The 23,901-nt window shown below is 42.5% G+C and overlaps 1 protein-coding gene across 3 annotated transcripts in view; it reads right to left on the reverse strand.

Annotated features, from left to right (window-relative positions):
- Positions 1-387: 387 nt before the first annotated feature.
- The window catches only part of TMEM178B (transmembrane protein 178B), a 328,520-nt gene continuing 305,006 nt past the window's right edge, over positions 388-23,901 (reverse strand). For all 3 annotated transcript variants that reach the window (XM_084637871.1, XM_084637870.1, XM_084637869.1), the window contains one exon: positions 388-2,971. In XM_084637871.1, the coding sequence (XP_084493997.1) occupies positions 2,721-2,971 (251 nt within the window). In that variant the 3' untranslated portion in view covers positions 388-2,720. The remainder of the gene's footprint in view (positions 2,972-23,901) is intronic.

Raw genomic sequence — 23,901 nt, forward strand, 5'->3', positions numbered from 1 at the left:
AACATAACCACCATAGAGGTGGAGGAGAGGTTTTGTTCAAAAATTGTTTCAATGAAATGTGGTCTTTTTTTAAAAAATGAATTTTTTCACAAAAATATTGGTTTTCTCAAAAATGCCAATATGTTTCAAACATTTTTTCTAAAAACTTTCCATTTTTTCAATGGTTGTTTTTGTTTTCCATTTATTATTTTTTGCTTTCAGTTATTTTTAATTTTCTGTTTTCTTATTTTTTCCCCCTTTTACCAATGTTAATTAGTCAGCTTAGTCATATGGTAGGAATTTTGAAAACCAACCAGTTTTATTTAAAAAAACATGATTTTTGAAAGCACTTTAATTTTTAAAAATTGCTAAAAATTAAAAAATAAAACAAAAAATTGGTCCATTTAGAAAACAAAACTCTTTTCAATTTTTTTTTAACATTTCAACCCGCTCCATTTGCAAGCGAAATGAACGAAAACTCACCTACAGAAGGTGGCAGTTAGTGTGAACACTCTCATTTGGCAGCTTGGATTTGCTTGATTGTGGAATACGTAAAAAGCAAATCAAGCTAACAAAAAACCAAGCAGCTTAGTGAGAATAAAAGATAAACAAATCAATCCTACTCTGACATGCCCCCAAGAGTCTTCATTTCTTTGGGCCAGATTAATAAAACAAAAACAACAAAAAGACTCATGGGAAGGGAAAGGAAAGAACATGCAGGGAACGACTGACAATGTCTCTATAATCGTATTGTATGAGAATGACTATTTTTTTTAAAAAGTAAGCAAAACGCTGTCTCCCCCCAGCACTGTAGACCTGGAAGACAACACGTCCTTTTTTTTTTCTGGAGCAAATTCTGTTTCAAATGGATTGCCTCTTCTGCCAATTGTTTTTGTTTAGATGCCCTGGATATTTGTTATCTATCGACCAACTAGAACATGTGATGTGAACGAACTATTCATGTAACAAACAGTTGCACAGATTGGTCTTAAATTAACAACTTTTTTTTCACACCCCTTCTCCCCTCCCTGCACATTTGTCAGTAGATGCCTCAAGGGAGTGATTCTCTACACTCCTTCACATGGCTATTCGGTAAGAGCATCCTCTGACTCCACTTTAGTTACTCCATTGGTGCCTTCTCTCCTGCATTTCCTGCCAGCCACACCTTCCACAGCAGGAACGACTAGATTTTCAGGTGAAATTTAGCTTCCCTGGATGACTTATTCCTCCCCAGTTGGGTTTTAGCTGCTAAATTAGCTGTTCTGGGATCTATGAGCTGCACAATGAGAGGAGCAGAGTAGAAAGGGGATGGCAGATAGGGCAGAAGCAGGAAAAAGAGAGAGACACACACACAGAAAAAGAGAGAGAATTCTAATTGTGGATTCACAACTATATCATACAGGACTTGAGCTCATGGGGAATGGATTTTCATTCTCTGCATCTGACCCATTCTATTCCATCTGTATAGAGTGTTCTCCCAAATGGAAAGAAGAGATTGTCCAGTGAAATGGGGCAGTTTCCAATGACAAGATGTGGGAAGGTCTTATTTGGCATACCTGGACACAACAAGAGGCACCACTTATTTCTCCCTTACAAAAACTTGTCCCCCTTTTCTCCTCTGCAATGGCTTTTGCCCAGTGGTCTTTAATTTCCAAAATGGAAAATAAAACAAATCCCACTCAAATAAATATTCAGGAAAATCAACTGCAAGGGCTCCCCCGCCTCCCTTTCCCTGGATGGTTTTTTCCTGGTATCCACCATCCTGAATTTTCCATTGTTCTGTTAAAAAAACAAAACCTCCAGCGAAGGAGACAGGCTGTCTCAGAACTCGTGCCTTCCCTATAACTTCTGCAGTCTTGATGCCTCTTTCTTGGGCTACAAACACAGCATGGATGGATTACAGACGATCACATTTCAATGTTTTTAAATTTTTCTTTTCTTTTTTTTTTTAAAAAAAAGGGAAAATAGAGTTATAAACACATGTATCACAGCATTTTCAAAAGGCCCCCCACTGCGTCTCTGTTAGCAGTTCAGCCTCCGTGTTAAGCCTGGATGTAAGGCAGCTGGAAGATTAAAACGGCATTGTTAGAACATCCACTGAAATGTCCTCATGGTTTTTTTCTTCTTTGTTTGTTTGTTGTTCCATATTTATTTTATTTGTTTATTTTTTTTAAAGTTTGGCAGGCAAAGAGAAAATGCTTTTCCCCCCCACCCATGGTCTGTCAATTTTGTCCTCTATTTTTAGGCAGGAAGAAAAATAACGATGGGTTTGTTTTTTTTAAAGGTGGTAGGGGTTTGAAAATGGCCTCGAGGAGGTTACATTCTAGAGATGACTCAAATGGTTGATTTGTTTCTTTGCTTGTCGCTTGTATTCTCCTCTTGCCTTGCAGTTGATAGTTTTTGGTTCCCCATGTCCTGTACAGACTCAAGTTTCACATCCTCCATATAACCTGCTTCCCCACCCACCCCAGGTGGCAGTAGATAGATGCAACAGTATTTTCACTTGACCTTTACATTATGACACTGAAGTTAAGAGTTAGATGGAAGAGCCATGTTATAGAAAAGCTTTCCCATCTCTGTGAGAAAGAATGAAGCAACAGAAAGTCCTCTGGAGATGCAGGTGCCATGTTGAACTGAGCTCTACCTTGGCACTGGCATCAGTTTGAGATAAATATAGCTGTATGTATGTGTATACATATATATACACACACACACACACATTTGTTTGTTATTTATTTATTTTAGCACACTGTCCCATTCTCAGGTCTGGATTTGGGGCAGTTGGTCCTGGGGACAGGTTGGACAGAAGGGGCCAGGGTGCAGAAGAAGCCAGATATAAGAGTGAGGCCCAGGCCTCCCCACGCACAGAACATGGACCAGCCGTAGCCATGACTGATGTCATCAGGAAGTCCATACAGGTAGCGGGGGTAGCGGGAGAGCTCGAAGTTGATTCCAGCCACGCATGTGCACAGTGAAATGATGCAGAAGGTACCTGGAGAAGGACAAGAGAGGGGGAAGGAGGGAGGGAAAGAATAAAGAAAGGTTAGAATGATAAAAGCAGCATTCCCCAGCTGTCTAAAAAAGAGGCAGCGTGATCAATAAGGTAATATCTGAAAGGCTGGGGGCTGGAGGAATTGCTACAAAAAGAGGCATGGTCACACTGGATGCCAGGAACTGCTGAGCTGTAGCATTGGCCCTGGCTAGAGCTGGTTGCAGAAACTTCCATTGGAATATGCTGTTCCATCAAAATCAAATTGCTTTGTGAAATCAAGGCAATTTCACTGGTATTTTGTTTTGAAAAAAAAAAAGGGGAGGGGAACTTCTGACCGTGTCAAACCATCCCATTTTGACATTTTCTGACTAAAATGTTTGTTTTTAATTTTACATGACTTTTCATTTTTTAAAAATTTTGCAATATATTACACAGTATAACACATCATTTGAAAGTTGAAAATCTCAATGTTCTCAAAACAAAACATTCTGAACCACCTAAAATAACACTTTTGGGGAATTTTTCTTCGCAGAGAATTTTAAATTGTTTGGTTTTCACTCCAATTCTGAACATTTTGAAATCTCCAAATCCTTTGCAAAACAGAACATCCGTCCTCCTTGCTGCTCTAGCCTGGACTCTGCCTTCCTCTGTAATACTGGGGAAGTCACGGAGGCCTGGTCTACACTAAAATGTTAGGTCAACCTCGCTACATTACTCAGGGGTGTGAAAAATCCACACCCCCAAGTGTCGTAGTTAAGCTGACCTAACCCCCAGTGTAGACAGCACTAAGTCAATGGAAGAATTCTTCTGTTGACCTAGTTACCACCTCTATGGGAGTTCCCATCGGCATAGTTAATATCTACACTGAAGCGCTACAGTGGTGCAGCTGCAGTGCTCCAGATATGCTGCTGTAACACTTCAAGTGTAGATAAGCCCTGAAACTTGCTGCCTCAGTTTTCCATCTGCAAAAGAGGATAAGAGTACTTACTTGCATCATGAGAAGCTTGTGTGTGTAATTCTGGCAGATAATAAGTATCATGGAAAGACATGAGTCCCATTTTAGTTGAGGTTTCGTTGAGCTACTCTCCCTTTATGAGCTTGATTTTCCTCTTCGATCCCACCCCCCAACTTCACCAAATTAAATACAGACCTCTTCAAATTTCACAGGAGTGAACCACCTGTCTATAGTGTGTTCTTATAATGTATCACCAAGGCACAAAACGAGATCAAACTAGCTAGAGATATAAAGGGTAACAAAAACATTCTACAAATATATTAGATGCAAGAGGAAGACCAAGGGCAGGGTAGGCCCATTGCTCAATGAGGGGGAAAAAACAACAATGTGGAAATGGCAGAGGTGCTTAATGACTTCTTTGTTTTGGTTTTCAGCAAGAAGGTTGGTAGTAATTGGTCTAACATAGTGAATGCCAGTGAAAATGAAGTAGGATCAGAGGCTAAAATAGGGAAAGAACAAGTTAAAAATTACTTAGACAAATTAGGTGTCTTCAAGTCACCAGGACCTAATGAAATGCATCCTAGAATACTCAGGAATTGACTGAGGAGATATCGGAGCCATTAGCGATTATCTTTGAACAGTCATGGAAGGTGGGAAAGATTCCAGAAGACCAGGAAAGGGCAAATATAGTGCCAATCTATAAAAAGGGAAATAAGGACAACCCAGGGAATTACAAACCAGTCAGCTTAACTTCTGTACCCGGAAAGATAATGGAGCAAATAATTAAGCAATCAATTTGCAAACATCTAGAAGATAATAAAGTGATAAATAACAGTCAGCATGAATTTGTCAAGAACAAATCTTGTCAAGTCAATATGATAGCTTTCTTTGACTGGGTAACAAGCCTTGTAGATAGGGGGGAAGTGGTAGATATGGTATATCTTGACTTTAGTGAGGCTTTTGAAACTGTCTTGTATGACCTTCTCATAAACAAACTATGGAAATGCAACCTAGATGGAGCTACTATAAGGTGGGTGCAAAACTGTTTTGAAAACCGTTCCCAGAAAGAATTTATCAGTGGTTCACAGTCATGCTGGAAGGGCATATTAAGTGAGGTCCTGCAGGGATCAGTTCTGGGGCCAATTCTGTTCAATATCTTCATCAATGATTTAAATAATGGCATAGAGAGTACACTTACAAAGTTTGTGGACGATACCAAGTTGGGAGAGCTTTGAAGGATAGGATTATAATTCAAAATGATCTGGACAAACTGGAGAAATGGTCTGAAGTAAATAGGATGAAATTCAATAAGGATAAATGCAAAGTATTCCACTTAGGAAGGAACAATCACTTGCACACATACAAAATTGGAAATGACTGCCTAGGAACGAGTATTGTGGAAAGGGAGTATTGTGGAAAGGGAAAGTATTGTGGGAAGTCATAGTGTACCACAAGCTACATATGAGTCAACAGTGTAACACTGTTTCAAAAAATGTGAACATAATTCTGGGATGTATTAGCAGGAGTGTTGTAAGCAAGAAACGAGAAGTAATTCTTCCGCTCTACTCTGCACTGATTAGGCCTCAACTGGAGTATTGTGTCTAGTTCTGGGCGCCACATTTCAGGAAAGATGTGGACAAATTGGAGAAAGTCCAGAGAAGAGCAACAAAAATGATTAAAGGTCTAGAAAACATGACCTATGAAGGAAGACTGAAAAAACTGGGTTTGTTTAGTCTGGAGAAGAGAAGACTGAGAGGGGACAGGATAACAATTTTCAAGTACATAAAAGGTTGTTAAAAGGAGGAGGGAGAAAAATTGTTCTCCTTAACCTCTGAGGATAGGACAAGAAGCAATGGTCTTACACTGCAGCAAGGGAGATTTAGGTTGAACATTAGGAAAAACTTCCTGTCAGCATGGTTAAGCAGTGGAATAAATTGCCTAGGAAGGTTGTGGAATCTCCATCATTGGAGATTTTTAAGAGCAGGTTGGACAAACATCTGTCAGGGATGCTCTAGGTAATACTTAGTCCTGCCTTGAGTGCAGGGGCCTGGACTAGTTGACCTCTCAATGTCCTTTCTATCCTATAATTCTACCACAGAATCTGATCACCTCTCCCTAGAGATGATAGCCAAAATCACAGTAGAGCCAATGGTCTAATTTTCCTCCTTCCCCCCTAACACAGTCAGGGCCATGTTATTATTATATTCCTTCTCTCTCTCTCTTTTTCCACATTCTTCTCTTACTACTCCTCTTCTCTCTCCTTCTTGCTTTTGCCTCTTTTTCTTCCTCTTCTTTACCATTGCTAGTTGCAGCTAAGCAGTGAATTGTACACACTCCGTTCTGTGGGCATGAGTGGAATTATGCTAGAGTAGAATATTTCCGGAATGGCTGAAGCCAACCAGACAAGGTGTTGGGGAGAACACATACCAAAGGACATCCTTGGCACACAGGGACATGCCAGTATGCCAAAATCCTTTTTTAGAGGCTACAGCAAAACAAATCTAGGATCTCCATGTAAATTCCATCTCCGCCACTGACCTCCTGCGTGACCTTAGTTCTGGCTCACATTTTCTTCATGCAAATGCCTGGGCATGCTAGCCATTAACCCATCCTGTGCTGCACAGCACGGAACGCTCTGGCCAGTGTCGTACAAACAGAGTGGAGTGCTGTGACCACAACTCTGAATGTTTTCCTTTGGCATGAAGGTACACACAAAGAGTGATCAAAACTGGTCCCCTACTCCGACACTTTTTTGGGCCTGATTCTCACTTGCACCGAGGCTATTTTACATCACTCTGGGAGTGTACCTGCTGCCAGAACCTTACTGTAAGTGGGCATTGGGCTCTTTGGAGTTAAAGGTTTCACAGCCCTCTTGAAAGGAAGAGATGCTCTGAACCTGTCCCTGTTCTGAGGATAAATGAAGACCAACAAACAGAGACCAAGAGCCTCCATATATTTCTGCTGCTGTTGGTTTTATCTCCCTGCCTCCCACACACATGACCCTGGTCCCATGTATTTCCTCTCCCTCTCCCTGATGTATCTGAAACTATATATCAGCATGATACACACTGGCTTGACTTCTCTCTAGACAAACCCACAAAGCCAGCTGCCAGCAAACGCCTTCAGAACTCTGGCCATTCAGTCTGCACTGCCGCGCATGACAGAAGGTCCCCTGTAGTGTGGTAAGCCAACCTTGCTGGCAGCCTGTCAGACTCACTCCTCTAATGCACTGATGGTGTCCTTTGGCCCAGAAAGTTCCTGGCAGAGGCATAGAACGGAGAATGGGAGGAATCTGATTTTTCACCTCAGTGGGAGGAGAAAAATACATTGATGTTAGCCCTCATTTTCCCCTCTAACAAAGGGGCGGTTGAGGGGAACTTTGTCTCTCTGGCCAAATTCTATACATGGCGACCAGACATTCCTGAATAATAAACATTTTATGGTCCCAATTAGGATCAGGTCCCCATTGTGCAGGGTGCTGTACAGACACAGATGAAGAGACAATCCCTGTCCCAGAGGGTAAATACCTAAGAATCACCCCAGATTAAATGCTCCAGATCTTTCCAAATATCTTACAGACACACCCCAGGCTCTGGGGTCATCTTTAGAGAAGTGTCACACCATCTGAAAATCAACAGCAGGAGATGCAGGGCACTGGAGGGCCTCCTTCCCAGAAGTCAGCAGGTGATCCTCTCGTCTTTATTCTGAAATCAACCCACTTGTTTGATGAGAAATCCCAGTCCCTTCCCCCACATCCTCCCTTGTTAAATGGATTATCCTCCTAATATGAGGCTGTATGGGTAGGAGTGCAGTAGTCCCTGTGTGGCAGGCCGTCCTCGCTGTTATACTGTGATGGGAGGAAGGTGCACGGTAGAGCTACAGAGCTATAAACTAAGCTCTGCGGCTTGTTTCAAAGGGCTGTGGTTAGAAAATGGCAAAAGAGTCCCTTCTTTGCTGAAAGGAATGTGATCATTTCAGCTCCATTAGAAACATAAGATTGTGAGAGGAGGTATCAGGGAAAATCTGGATTGCCAGTTTGAAACCATGTGGTTGCTAAATACGAAAAGGAAGGAAGTACTCCCCTTCTCCTACATTTCGTCTCATCTATCTCAATGGCAAACTCTTCAGGGCAAGGACTGTATTTGTACAGTGCCGACAACAATGGGGCTTGGATCTTGGTCTAACCACCACCACGTAACAAATACTAATGAGGAGAAAGTTACAAACAATGGAAAGTAAAACCAGCCATGAATGTGAAACTCATTAAAAATGCTGTTTCTGTCCCTGGATCAAACTCTGTGTTTTTACTGAGCTAATAAATAATCAGTAGTATGCACAACAATTTGCTGGTGCCTGGCTCCATACCCCTCCACTGTCCTGGGTTACGTAAGATGTCATGTACAATATTTTAAACACCAATTTACCAGCATCCATCAATGACATGCCATTATCTCACTATTTATTGTAACTTACCAAGGCACAAAAAATGCTGAATCATGCTGGCTCGAGAAAATTTTATGTCCAGTGTGTGAATCCCACACGCTGTTCAGATTCAACTGTCAGAACTCGGATGGCCCCACTTACCGTTAATCAGGCCTCATGATGTAAGAGGTACCAGGGCTACTGATAATAACTGAATGTTGGTGTGTTTTGGGTTGTTTGGGGACCAGTGCAAAATGAGTTGGGGCCTGCTGTCCAATACCTGAACAGATGCCCATATGACATAAAACCACCCTCCTGATTGGCACCATCGTTGGACTGAATGGGCATGGAGATTGAACTACCCCAAGAAGTGGTCTCTCCAAGTCAGGGTTAGACATATTGCTGGGCCAGTGTGAGGGGAAAGTAGACTACTGTTGCCCATGATACTGTACCTACGCTACAGACACAGGACTTCAGAGCCTCCAGGACTGTCACATTTCATGAACAATTCATTGTAACAGTCTCTTCCCCGCAAAAAATTAAATCCTAAAGAATTTCCCTGATAGGTTCTTGGAATCAGTCATGTACTTCCCTTCCATGTTTACTAATGAGTCAGCGTCCCAGGACAGCAGTGGCAATATAGAATTTTTATTTGTTTATCAAAAACACTTTCTGCAGCTTTGGGATAATCATCCAATCAGAACTGAATGCAGATGGGCTGAGGTTTAAATCTCCCCTCCATGGAATTGGCGGATAGAATATGAATGACAGGCAGTAATAACAGTGCGCCAGGGATGCGTTGGCATCCAAGCGGGACTGGGGGGAGAAAAACTGACTTCTCCAGCACAGCTGACAGGAGTGGAATAAACTGAATTCTGTTTGACGGGGGCAGAGAAATCCAGGCTGAGATTTGTGAGGGGAGGTGGGATCATCCCAAATGAAACACTAGTGAATGAGATAAAGCCACAACAATATTTCTGATAAAGGAAAAATAACATTTCATTGGGAAATGCTTCTGTCAGGCAAGACAGCAAGCCTCAACTAAGGCTGTGTCTACATCACAGAAGTTGCTTTGTTTGACATCCAGTAGCTACTTCCTTTCAATCTGGTTTTGAAAATGGTTGCCCTGATAATGGGGAGAGGTTCAGTGCCTGTTACTACACATTAATTGTGTTTGTCTAGCTATTAAATCAATAAAAGGTAATAACAGAAGCTCTATCCTGAAAAAGAGGAGTGTAAGAACTCACCGGGAGTACTTGTGACGTACCACTGCTCTGTTAATCTTGACGAGGCCAATCTGGGGAATCTATATTATTTATTATTATCTATTATTATTTATTAATTCTGTTTGATATTATGAACCCTCTGTACCTATCTATATCAAACTATAAACTCCATGATGACTGTAAGACTGGTCTGTGCCTTCTCTGCTGTCTTTTTACCTCCATCTTGGTGTGAAATTCCAAAGGGTGGAGACACAGGGCTAACAATGGAGGGTTGTTAAACCTCCATGGTCTTCCATTCAAATAGAGACAGGGAGCTGTCAGGCACTCAGAAGATCCAGTCTACTCAGGTGGGCTGGTAACCAGGCAGTCAATCACCTGACCAGGGGCTTAAGGCTGACCTAACAAAGGAGTCTGGAAGTCTATAAAAGGACTAGGTCTGCTCAGAGTAGCTGTCTCTCACCAACCAGAACAGGAAAAGAAGCATGTGTTGAAGAACAGAAGTCCCAGAATCCGGATCAAATCCCAGAGAACACTTGAGTGGTGAGTAAACTGAGGCAGGGAATCACACACAGGTGTTTCTTATTTTGCATAGATCTGTATATCTCTTGTGCGTCTAAAGGAAAGAGTGATCGCTTTTTAGAAACCCTTTGCAATGTCTATGCCTATTTGCTTCAAAGATCACATGTCCCAGAAGGGGTAAATTATAAACTAGAGAATCTACAAAGCCCGTGTTCTGAGAAAGGTGGGCTTAAGCCACTGCGATGTCTTGGGGGTGGGGGGTTCAGAACTGGTTCTGGGGGCCTACAGCAGCGGGGCCATGAGGTCCCACTTCCAGGTACCCAAAAGAGAAACTGCACCCAGGAAGTATGTCAGAGAGGCCAGAGCCTCACCAAACCAAAGGAAGTTTAAAAGCATGCAGGCCCAGGGTGTGGATACAAATACAACAGCCAACAAGGGCAAGTTTACCGGGCTATTACATACATCTCATCTTATATGTAGACTCTAGGCTTTTTAGGACAGGGACGATACTTTTGTTATACACAATGCGTAGCACAATGGGACCCTTCATCTCAGTTAGAGCCTCTCGGTGCTATGGCAATACCAATAATAAATAATAATTGCTATAGCACCTGGGGACCCTGCTTGGATAAGTTTTCATGGAGGATATTCAGAGCTGCAGAAGAGGAAAACCATGCATGAGTTGCGACTGTGGTTCGAGAGTCCACTTTTGCCCTCTCCATATTGGAAGCAGTACTGTGTGGAGCTAGTTACATCCATTTCTCAGCATGATTGTATCAAGCAGGGCTGTAGAGATGTTCAGGTAGGGAGGTTTTGTTATCATCTGATTACCAGGCGGGCCAAATTGTGCATTTGACTAACCCTTCTAGGCGATCTACAGCATGATTTGCTAACATGGCTCTTGTACCAAAAAAAACAACCCCCTCTCCTCAGTGGTCAGGGTGGCCATGTACATTGATGGATCAGCTAGCTTAGCAACGAAATCTTTTAGGCCTTGTCTGCACTAGAGAACTGCACCATTTGGAAGTGAACCAGTTGTACTGAACTGGTTTAGACACAGACAGCTCAGTTTGCCAGCAGTAGCCATGCTGAATCAGTTTAAGGTTTTGCCCCACACCTGCACTTCTGCTTTCTCACATACATTCCTCCGTTCTGATTACCAAGTAACTAGTTTTATAGAGTCCCTTGTATTTGCTCTGTGGCCCAGCCATGCGTCAACTCCTTGCCCTCTACACCTGTGTGAAGCCTAAGCTGGAAAGCTAGAGGAACCTCTGTATGCTGCCACTGTGCCAAAACCCTGCTAATGACAACTTCATTTAAACATGCCTGTGGCTAGTATTTGTGTCTGAGGCTTTAGATAAAGGATGAAAAGCTAAATATTTGTGGAATTCGTTCCTTCACCTTAAAGAGACACCATGGATTTGAAAGCTAGTCAGTTTCTAAAATAGTTACAAGTAGTTTCCAGTACTATGCCTGCCCCTGAGACGCCTCAGAAGTTATGTGGCTTGACAATCACATTTTCCTCTTGGTTTTTAAAAAATATCTCTTCTGTGCCTGACTGAAAGAGACACACCCCTTCCCCGCGCCTCCCAAAAAAACAACTGCAGCAACTGACTCATGAACAGACTGTGCTTTCAAATGTGCAAGATAAATAAACTAGGGGTGGAAATAGAGATTTTTTTCCCTCTCTGATCTCTTACAGTTATAAGAGCCTCAGGTGTTACTTTGCAACTCTAGTAGGTAAGAACAGCCCCACAGAAGTCTGATTTAGAAGATGATAGCGTCCCTTTATTTAACCCAGGCAATTCTCACTGAAATGTGAGTTTCGTTTTTTAAAGTGTTTCTGCAGATCTGTATCTGGATGTTGTTGCTATTGGTTGTTATTTGTGGTTATTAATTTCTTTGGAGAGTGTGCTAGTCTTGTGGTAGTCATCTGATCTTTTATTATAGAGCTGGATGAAAAAACCCACATCACAACAGAAGCTGCATCATTTTCAGCCTCTCTCTACCCTACAAGTTTTTTTGTTCCAGGTACATGAAACAAATAAATAACAAAATGAGGTCTGATCCTGAGGTAGATGTCCCATTAACTAGTTAAATTATATCACAATCCTGAAATTATTAAAGAATAAAACAATAGTGCTCCTAGCTCCGTGGTGACAAACTCCGTTGTGAGGGAGCAGCTTTGCAGTAAACTCCTTCTGGACATGGACTGAATGCCTCAGCGGCACACGGCTCTTGAGAGCACTTTATTGCTCTGTGCACACTTGCACAGAATATAAATTATTGTTTAATTATACACTGTCGCATCATCGTCAGCTAACAGACAGGTTGCAGAATGCAAAGGATTTACTTTAAATTTGCCCTTATAAAAAGGCTTGGGCGGAAGGAGATATCTGATTGGCTGACAGGGTTCCCATGCTGTGTCATTATGAGACCATAAACCCACATGGGTTGGAATTTAATACACTTTTTAAAAACTAAGAACCACAATAAACAGCAGGGTGTATAGTAATGCTGTTATCGTGTCATATATCTGCTGGTTGGGTGCTTCTTGCATTTGGCCTTTGGCCTCATGTATCACAGCATACTGGAGGCCCGCATAGTAAACCGCGGTAACCATGCATCCTGTTGTGTATTATTTCAGCAGCACTGCATGTGTACTGAATTGTAAATACACAAGATGTAGTGTACACCTGGGGAACGTGTATCCTGTAACCATAACTGTACACCCTGCTAAGCCAGATCCTCAGCTTGCGTAAATCAATGCATTTAATTGAGCTACACCTAATTACACCAGGTAAGGAGTTGGCCCTTTGTGTATTACTGCTCCTATGGCACATAGATATGACACAGTAACTCCAAATTGTTGTATATAATGACACCCAAGATTTGAGCACAGGACTCTACAACTGCAGTGCACCATGTTGCGTATGATTGCACCAATGGTGCGTATACAGTGCACCTTATCAAGTATCTCTGCATCCAAGATATGCCCAACACAATAAGTGCACACCTTCCCATGTGTTCTGCACACAAGAAAGGAGTGACACTGTCACTGCACATCCTGTCTTGCATTATTTCTTCAGAAGCTACAGTCGCACTGTGTTTTGATGAGATGGACTCCAAAAAAGAATATAACAGGGGATGCTCAAAGCATGGGAGTTGCTCAGTGACTAACGTTGAACACTGTGGACAAGGTGATGACCGTGGCAATCTCACCTCAAGATAGCCCAGCAGTAATATCATGACTGACTACACCCATGAGGCCTACATGATGTCTTGCAACCCTGCAAGCACATAACCAGAGTAAAAAAAAAAAAACGGAGCCAGTATTAGCATGGCCCTTTAGTGGTGTGGGGGTAATATAGGTAGAGGTAATTCATGTCATAATTAAGGAACTTTTTGTGGAAATAACTCCTTCCATCACTGCAGGTCTGATCTCCCAGACTGTTTATCCTGCTGCAAGTTTGTCCAGTATCTGACTCATATGCCTCCCGTTCCATCACATCTCAAATCTGCCATATAACCAGGCTGCTAGATTGATGCCAAATTGCAGCACTGGCAGAAACCCCATTATGGGTTCTCAATTAATTTGAGCTGACCTTCATTATCACATAGAAGGACTTGACTTGTCACAGTTCTGCATTCACAGCAGTAAGGGTGTTGGACTGAGATTCACTTATTCAGCAGGTGGGTCTAACAAATCTTTAGGAAGGCAAAGCACTCAGTAAGTAGTGATCAATTAGTCACAAATGGGAAGCTCATCAGGATGATCTCATCATGGTTGCCTCCAGCACTGGACAGTAAGATTTCAGCTTCCCACTGTTACACAGACTTATTTATAACTTTCTGTTGTCTTCTCTTTAAATGTGTTTTAGTCTCTCGTTTGCATGTTAACTCTCTTCCCCTGCCAGTACAGGATTTGTGTCAGTTCAGACCAGTTTCTTCTAGCTTTGCGGCTACTTTACCTTTTTTTTCCCCTCACAATTGTGATTACTCTTCAATTTCTTACACATGCGCAGTTATATTTAAGCTGAAACTTAAATGTAATCAGAACAGACTATTAAAATCACAGCAGGCTTCTGATCCAGTTTAAACATGCCTTTACTCCCCATAGAAGAGACTTTCAGCACCCTGGCTAATTTTTCCCTTTTCTAGGATGTGGAGGATAGATCTACTTCTGCTCTGAAAAGCAGATCTCTAAATGGAAGCCTGACTTTGGCTTTTAAAGTGAATTTAGAGCTGATGAGAATTGTCAGATTCATGGCAGCTGAGGTCCTTTCTTTGTCTATAGAAGCACAGCATAAGCAGAGGCAGTGCAAACTTCTCCCACACGGCCCTGCCAATGCTTCTAAAATACTCTGCAGGGAACAATTCAAGTGATGAGAGGGTAGTGTTATCTCCATGTCCATTTAATCCTTATTCCTCTGCTGTGGATGCCATCAAAGATGCCATCTGGTGCCAGTTGTGGTGGTGGTTGTTGTATGATTTGGACATCTGTCCATTCACAACGGTACTGAGACCCGCCACCTCACTTCACTCAGGCAACCAGACACCTGTCAGGTTATAATGACTTTTTCTTGGTCACTGTCTGACTTGGATTGAATTTGAATGGGTGGGGGGAACCTTGCTGTAGATGGCTTTGTAACCCACAACCAGTCTCCTGAGCCATTCAGTTAGAACTGGAACCGTTTATATTTGTCCTGAGGGATATAATTGTCCAGAAATCAAACTGAGATTTTCATTGTCCTGTAAATGAAGCCTGCAAGAGACAGGACAAATCCATGAAAATGGTATTACATGAATTGCAGAGTGGGCAGCAGCACGCCTGATCCCTTATTTTCTGCCTTTTAAAGGATTACATGGCATTGAGAAGGGCTAAGATGGATTCTTTCTTCATGTTGCAGGGAGCTAAAACTTTCATCTACCATGAAGCTGTCCAACTCCACACAAGTACCATATGTGTGACTAACTTCTCTATTGCCCCCTAATAGGGCCCTTGAGAATAGACAAGACAGGCCCACATTGCAAGGGTGCCTGGGAAGGTGGGTCTGAGTCTTGAGTCAGTTTCTAAATTCCAAACTGGGCCCTGTTACACACACACAGGCAGTCCCCTTTCTCTTTCCACAGAGAGTTGTTCCTGCCTCGAAAGGTGTGGTGCCGCCCTGCCTCTCCTTCTATTACCCATGCACTGCCTTCCTCTCTGTTTGGTACCAGTATGCTAAAGGTGTTCAATAAGTAATTGTTTAAAAAACCCAGTAAACTCGAGTTTTGTTTGACCATCGTCCTATGGTCTTGAAATGCAAATGCCAGCAGCAGATCAAAGCCCTGGTGACATTATCAAGAAGCAGAGAACTACAGAACTTTAAAAAAACGTGTAGCTTGTCTTCCATGGCTGTTGCTGGGACAGTCCTTTGTGTTCCTATCAGACCCTACTCCATACGTTTGGTCCAGCTTTCATTCACCTCTTCACAGCAGAGCTACTGTTCTCCCAGAAGAAAGGGGCTACACAGACTCTCCCCAGAGCCAAAGGACAGATTATTTGCTGGCGAGCAGCACAAGGCATTACCTGCTTTCTCATCTTCCCAGGAGGGCTGAGTGTACTGCCTCCACACCTCTACCAGGGCATGCTTGTCTTGGGAGTGAGCAATTAGAGTTCTCTCTAGCTATTTGGCCTACTTTAAAAAGAAACAAAACAAGAGCTGTGAAAAAAACACCTTGTGCTGCAAAATCAGCATGAACTCACTTAGCAGTCTAACGTAGGCCACGTTGAGGAAAGTGGGCCTATCCCAATCAGCAGTGAAGGACAATGGGTTGTTGTGATGCAGTGGGAATTTTCTGTAAATATTTTGTATAAACACTGTGCCTCAGTTCCCCCCATATCCTGTACTGTCACCTGGGGGTAGAAAAGGGCTACTTACTCTTGAGCAGGGGACCAGGCAGGTTTGACCGACGACTTGCTGTCTTGAGTTTGGGGCCCACGCCATTGGAGAGTCCATGTAGACAATGGAAAATCCAAACACTGGGACATTTGCTACCTAGCAGCTAAAGACCAGGGATGGCCCACCCCACCACAGGAAGCCAGCTGTGTTTGACCAGCTGGACAACAAAGGACTGAGGCAGGGCCAGGTGGGACTGGCCCAAGAACTTCAACAAAGAGGGGACAAAATGGGAACCAACGGGACACCACTTGGCTGGGGCTCTAAGCCAAGAACGAACCATGCTGTAACTTTCTTTAATCTATGCTAACCAAGGACTTTCTATACTGTGTTCCAGTTGACTAATAAACCCTTCTGTTTGGATAATGCTGAGTGAATGTCCCTGCAGATGCTGTTGGAGATGCATTGCTCCCTAAGATAGGACAAGTCTCCTTCAGGCATCTGCCTCAGTGGGGCTTGCTGAATGGAGTGCACGGTGTGAAGCAGGTACTGAAGGACCAGAGGTCCAGCCTAAGGAGGTGGTGAAGCCATGGGGCTTATCCTCAAGGAAGAGTGAGACCCCTAGGGAGTCTGGCTTACTGAAGGAGTCATCCAAGAGGCTGTTCCAAATCTGGGGTCATAGCACTGATCCTGTGGATCCTTGACAGTTGTATACACTCTCTTTTCCTCTCTCACACACAGAGCTACTGTCAGAGCTCTGAACCACAAAAAGCCAGAGTTCTTGTGTGATCTGATACAAAGGTGCCATAACTACTTGTGTTGGTCTGGTTTCTCCGGGGTGTGAGTGCACGTCTAGGAGCAGCAGAAATGAACAATAAAAAGAAAGCATTTGAAGTTTGCCTTTAAGGTCAGCTGATGTTTCCATGGCAATCAAATGCTACAAAGATGACACTAAATTCTCCAGTTGCAGCTACTGATCCATCCCTTCTGTTAAAAGCATTAAATGAATACCACCTGTGTTATACCTCTGGGGTTGGACTGGAATCCACCACTGCTTCAACCCCTCACCCCCAATTTCCGCATGTAGACATAAACTCTTAGGTTTTCACTTTAAAGTACTGTGCCTGTTGGTATTGGCATAAAGATTAGGCTCCATTTCTGATGTTCTGTGCAAATCATTTAGTGAAAACTGTGTTTCTGCCAGAAGGAGGACACATAGTCCCACAAGTGAACTGATTTTACAGCAGGTGGTGAGATGTGTGTTGCGAACCCTCCTTGAGGAGTATTATTGTAGGAAGTTACAAAAGGGCACTACAATGGAGGATACAGAGTGATTTACAGAAGTGATCTTGGTGAAAGCAGTGTTTCACGTTCATTTTTCAAACTGTCTACTTTTGAAACTGGATGATAATATTATTTAAAAAAATGCAAAACCTGTGTGAAACGCAACAATAAGGCTGCAGAGTGAAGCACTTGGAAGTCAAGAAATGTTAAAACTAATCTGCTACCTTAACTGTGTCCTTTGGGCAAATGTATTATGATGCTGTCTTGTATCTTCTTGTTGTACAATCAACCTTAACTTTTGCATTTCTAACATTAAAACTGGGAGGAGAGAGGGGTGTGGGAAAAAGGTGGTGTCATAAAAATAAAGGGAAGGGTAAGCACCTTTCTGTATACAGTGCTATAAAATGCCTCCTGGTCAAAGGCAAAACCCTTTCACCTGTAAAGGGTTAAGAAGCTAAGATAACCTCGCTGGCACCTGACCAAAATGACCAATAAGGAGACAAGATACTTTCAAATCGGGGGGGGGGGGCGGGGGGGGAAAGGGTCTGTCTGTCTGTGTGATGCTTTTGCTGGGAACAGATCAGGAATGCAGTCTCAGAACTTCTGTTAGTTAGTAAGTAATCTAGCTAGAAATGCGTTAGATTTCCTTTTGTTTAGTGGCTGGTAAAATAAGCTGTGCTGAATGGAATGTATATTCCCGTTTTTGTGTCTTTTTGTAACTTAAGGTTTTGCCTAGAGGGATTCTCTATGTTTTGAATCTGATTACCCTGTAAGGTATTTACCATCCTGATTTTACAGAGGTGATTCTTTTACCTTTTCTTTAATTAAAATTCTTCTTTTAAGAACCTGATTGCTTTTTCATTGTTCTTAAGAGCCAAGGGTTTGGGTCTGTGTTCACCTGTACAAATTGGTGAGGATTTTTATCAAGCCGTCCCCAGGAAAGGGGGTGTAGGCCTTGGGGGGATATTTTGGGGGAAGACGTCTCCCCTGTGGGCTCTTTCCCTGTTCTTTGTTTAACATGCTTAGTGGTGGCAGCATAGGGTTCAAGGACAAGGCAAAGTTTGTACCTTCGGGAAGTTTTTAACCTAAGCTGGTAAGAATAAGCTTAGGGGGTCTTTCATGCAGGTCCCACTTCTGTACCCTAGAGTTCAGAGTTGGGAAGGAACCTTGACAGGTGGTATAACTATTTAATTTTCTAGATTTTTATTTTCTTGGTGAAAAAAGGAAATAAAGAAAGAAAATGCCCCATTCCATAGCTGACAGGCACCAGTTGGCCACAGGATGACTGGTGATTGCGAGTCTCTCAGGACAAATATGTATTTCCATACCTGTATATATACAGCCCCTATCAGTGCACAGATTCAAAAATGTTTAAGGCAACATAAGAGCCCCATGCCAGCTCACCAGTTCCGTTTTTATTTGCAGCTTAATGCAATCTATGGCCTTAATCTTAAAGGGCTTAAACCAGTCCAAGACTTCAGATCAAGTTAAGCTGCTTATGCCACTTCAAGGCCTTAAATAATTTTAAAAGGCAAAAGAAGAGTAAAAAAAAAATCAAAATTAACAGGGTAACAAAAGGGCAGACTCCTTCCTGCCTATTAACCTGTTTTGAAAGGCCTGTGTCCAAGCCATGCAAATACAGAGTAGCTCTTTGTCCCCCTCTAGTGTCTAAAGCACATATAGGTGTTAATTATGTGACCGCCTCATCGTGAGATTACACATGCGCTTCCTGAACGGCACATGCATGCACCCGGTGCCCATTTTTAAGTGAGTCTCCCAATGTCATCGACAAATTCAAATGAGCATGCTCAGCATTTGCAAATGCTCCGAACGTTATCAAACCACAGCTACTATTTGTCAAACCAAGGAAAGGCACTATTCCTCAGTGAAGACTACATTTATGCCCCTCTTCAATGCTTATATTTTAGTCATTGATTATGTAGTTCTCTTTCAAAAGGGATGTCCAGATTTCTTTGTGTGTAAGTGTATGTATCTGCCATCACTCACAAATGGATGAAAAGATTTTGTATTAGCTTCCCAAAATTATTCATTTTTTAGAAGAGAACACGCGTGAGAAATTGGATTCCCAAACGAGAATGTTATGAAAAGTTACAGGCATGTAAAACAGAATCTCATAATGGAAAGTGTTTTCAGCCTTCACCATAGCAACTGCTTCTACTGTGACCACTATAAGAGACGCAACAAAAAGAATAAATGGGGACCACGACCATTTTGCCACATAAAAAGTTACTAAAAAAAGGAATTCCGTTAGCCTCTGCCATTTTCAGCTGAACTCCATGGAGTTTCATCTTGTCTCAGTTTTTTCTCTTCTTGCCTCCCCCTTGGTAGCTGCTATCAAGATACTTCATATCTGCCTTGGAGAGATCAATCACGGAGCTTTGCCACATGCTTGTTTTACTAAATCCCTACATTTTGTTTGACAAATCAATCAGCAGTAGAATTATTATTTTTGTGAGATAGGAGCCTACAGAGAAGTGGAATAGAGGCCCTATTTTTCACCTTCATATGCAAGTTTCAACTTAGGTTAAATTTGGGATCCAAAGGACTCAACAGCAGGTAACCATCCGTGGCTGCATAGACAGACATTGCAGTTGTCATTTAATTGCAGATATGCATCGCACAGCCATAGGCAGTACAATGCATAACCTTTGACTTCTTGAAGACGAGCCTCTACTTGGTGAGCTAGAGGAAGATATGCATGTGTGTTGCAAAGAGACAGACCGATACACACAACGGCTCTGATATATAAACCCACCTAAACTATCAGCACTTGTCCACTCTCTCTCCCACATACCCAGGAATCAGTTTATCCTGAGATTTTTATTTGCCATGTGATTTATTCCCCTCAGCGTTATCCTGCTCACTGAGATCGTGGATAGCACCAGTGATTTTTTGGAAGCCACTTGGCACTGACAAACACTGGCATGCTACACATGGCTGTACTGTATTCCTGCCCGTGCCTTGCAACAGGGGGAAATGCACTACTCAGATGTTGCTTTGGGCACCTGAAGGGTTGTTTCCACCATCCTCACCCTCTTCCCAGACCAGAATGCAGAAATAGATGTGAGTAGAATCTCATACCTGGTTGGGTGTTTTCTTTAACAAACATCCCTGCTTTGCATATCTGGAATAAAACACCAAATTGTGCTGGCAACCTGCATACTGATCCTTGACTTTCTTTTTTGTCACACATCTTCCATGTCTGCTTATTACTCCCGTACCAGCAGCCACAGGGGAGAGTGGGTATTGATCACTGATGTGAGCAAGGGGTATGTAAAGTATTCGTAGCCCTGACCCATATCATGTGACTAGGGACAGACAGTAAGGATGAGTCACTTAGCAGCACTCCGATATGGTGTCAGAAGAAAACTAAATCTGTGGTGAAGACGGAGCCACTGTAAACTCCTGAAGCTCTCACACTGGCATATTACTGGGGGAAGGGATTGAAGCACTTCCACATGTTCCTAGAAGCAAGTGCTAATACAGAGAAATTAGACAGGAAGAAATCCACCACACTTGCTACATGGGGCAGGCCAACAAGCACTGGAGACCGATAGTACCTTCTAAAGGGAGCAAGAAATTACTCCAGACTACTAGACAAGGTCATTCAAAAATGTCCTGAAGTCTGTGTTTCACCAGGAATGTCACGTGCAAAAGACAAGAAATAGGCTGCCAGGTGAGACCTCTGATCATTTTGTGACAGAACTGCATACTAAAGTTGAATTGTGCGAACATGGATATTTAGAAGATGGAATAATTAGTCTATTTGCTGATGATCGAAGACTGAGTTATCGAAGGTAAAGCTGATATCTGGTTTAAAGCCAAAGACCTAGACGTGACTTTGCAAAGAATAGTGAATATTTGCAAAACAAGTGAAAATTGTGCTTCTCCAAGGACAGTGTTAACAAACAGTGAAAAGACAAAAGTGCATCTCTAATTAGAGTGTATATTAAGGCATAAATAGATAATACAAGGGTAAACAAATGGCAGAGGCGAGATTTGTTTGCAATAAAAGTGACTGTAATAACATGATGAAAAAGTGGCCATCACAAAGGGTGCTATGTTATGCAATAAATAGGGCCCTATCAAATTCACAGCCATGAAATACACATCATGGACCGTGAAATCTGGTCTCCCAGTGTGAAATCTCGTCTTCTGTGTGCTTTTACCCTATACAATATAGATTTCATGGGGGGAGACCAGCGTTTCTCAAATTGGGGTCCTGACCCAAAAGGGAGTTGCGGGGGGGTCACAAGATTACTTCAGGGGCGGGTTGCGGTATTGCCACCCTCACTTCTGTGCGGCCTTCAGAGCTGGGCGGCCAGAGAGCAGCGGCTGTTGGCCGAGCGCCCAGCTCTGAAGGCAGCACCCCGCCAGCAGCAGCGTAGAAGTAAGGGGGCCAATATCATACCATGCCACCCTTACCTCTGCACTGCTGCCTTCAGAGCTGGGTGGCTGGAGAGTGACGGCTGCTGACTGAGGGCCCAGCTCTGCAGGAAGCAGCGCAGAAGTAAGGGTGGCAATACCCTACCATGCCATCCTTACTTCTGCGTTGCTGCTGGCAGCAGCTCTGCCTTCAGAACTGGGTTCCTGGCCAGCAGCTGCCGCTCTCCAGCTGCCTTGCTCTGAAGGCAGAGTCACTGCCAGCAGCAGCACAGAAGTCAGGGTAGCAGTGCCACAACCCCCCCTACAATAACCTTGTGACCTCCCACCCCATAACTCCTTTTTGGGTCAGGACCCCTACAGTTAAAACACTGACATTTCAGATTTAAATAGCTGAAATCATGGAATTTTTGATTTTTTAAATCCTATGACTGTGAAATTGATCAAAATGGACCGTGAATTTGGAAGGGCCTTAGCAGTAAAAAACAACTATTTTGCAAAAGTGTGTTGTTCTCAGTTCGAATTGCAAAGAAATACAAAAGCAAAACACATTCATGAATGTACAGCTGAAGAACAGAGCTCTGATGAAGATCATGAAGTTGACAATAATAGAGTTCTTTGTTGGGTCTCTTAATACATTTACAAAGGAAAGTTCTGCAACAGATTGTTTTTCACACTGGAAATAAATTAACAAAAAGTGAATTTCAAAATAGAGCTGAGTGCAATGTAATCAAACTTAGCACACACACACGCACACACGAGAGAGAGAGCACTGACATTAAAATAAAAAAAATAAGCCTTATTTTATACAGTGGGCACAAATTAACCTATGTGACAAAGCTACATTTGCACATCTGTGTAAGGACTACCACTCAGCAGCGTTTGAAATAGTGAAAGAAGAAACCCCATGTATGCCTGGGGTAGAGAGTAGGCTGCAAATACAGATGATCAAATGGATGATTAACTTGTCTACTGTCCATAGGTTGACCAGATAGCAAGTGTGAAAAATTGGGACAGAAGTGGGGGGAATAGGTGTCTATGCAAGACAAACCCCCAAATATCAGGATTGAACCTATACCATTGGGACATCTGGTTACCCTAACTGTCCAGAACACAAAATATATTCTTAAATAACTTGATGAAGTGTTGAGGGAAGTGGGATGCATTGACAATGTAAGAATTCACAGTGATAGAGACCTCAGTGTGCCACCAAACCACATCACATCTCATTAGCACTGAAAGAGAAAATGAAAGCTGAACCTGACCTGATGGTAAAAGTAGATGCTGTTGAGTGAACAGACACCAACTAACTGGAATGATCAGGATGGCCATTATAATAAAGCCAAACAAGTTAAGAATTTGTATAAAGTCAAAAGTTTTGAGTTAGGCCACCAAACATGAGTGCTACCCCCGAGAACTGATAAAGAGTTCATATCCAGAGGACCCCTAAATATTCAGGTTTTGATGCAAGTCAAGGCAGGGCTGAGTCAATATACAAAGTATAAAACTCTTTGCCTCCCATATTTCTTTTGGCAGAGATATGTTTAAGCAAATTCCCCTTGGGATTGTCTCAGCACCCTAACGTGTGTGAAGGCATCAGGTGAAATCCTGGCCCCACTGAAGTCCATGGGAATTTTGCTATTAATTTCAGTGGGGCCAGGATTTTTCCCATCATGCCCCAGATCTTTGAGGCTCTGTATGGGATGGAAGTAACTGTTGATGATCTGCTGGCTTAGGGTAAAAATGCTCAGTGCCACAACAAGAGATGGCATAATGTTCTGAGGCATGTCAAAGAAAAGATTCTCAGATTGAACAACATGAGGTCAGAAATGCTATACATATTCCACAGTGCCCATCTGGGTATTTAGAAGTGTAAGAAGAGAGGCCAAAAAAAAATCCTGTTATGACCAAACAAATGCTGCCATCAAAGATAAGGTATCCAAGTGTGAAATCTGCAATAAATAGACTGCAAAATAACCCCGGAAGCCATGAGAGATTCCTGATCTCTGTTGGTATAGATACATTTGAACTAAACAGGAAAGATGACTTCTTATTAGTGAATTTTTTTAACTTGTTGCAAAACACACGGAATAACAATGTAGTAACACATTGTAAATTACCATTTACTTGTCATGGGATTCCAGATGAGCTAATAACAGATAATGGCCCACAAAGGATCACAAGTGACTCATTTTGGCCATTCTTTTGATTTATTAGATCAAGCACACTACATCAAGT

This window comes from Lepidochelys olivacea (assembly GCF_965140295.1).
Source record: "Lepidochelys olivacea isolate rLepOli2 genome assembly, chromosome: 1".
Classification (NCBI taxonomy): Eukaryota; Metazoa; Chordata; order Testudines; family Cheloniidae; genus Lepidochelys; species Lepidochelys olivacea.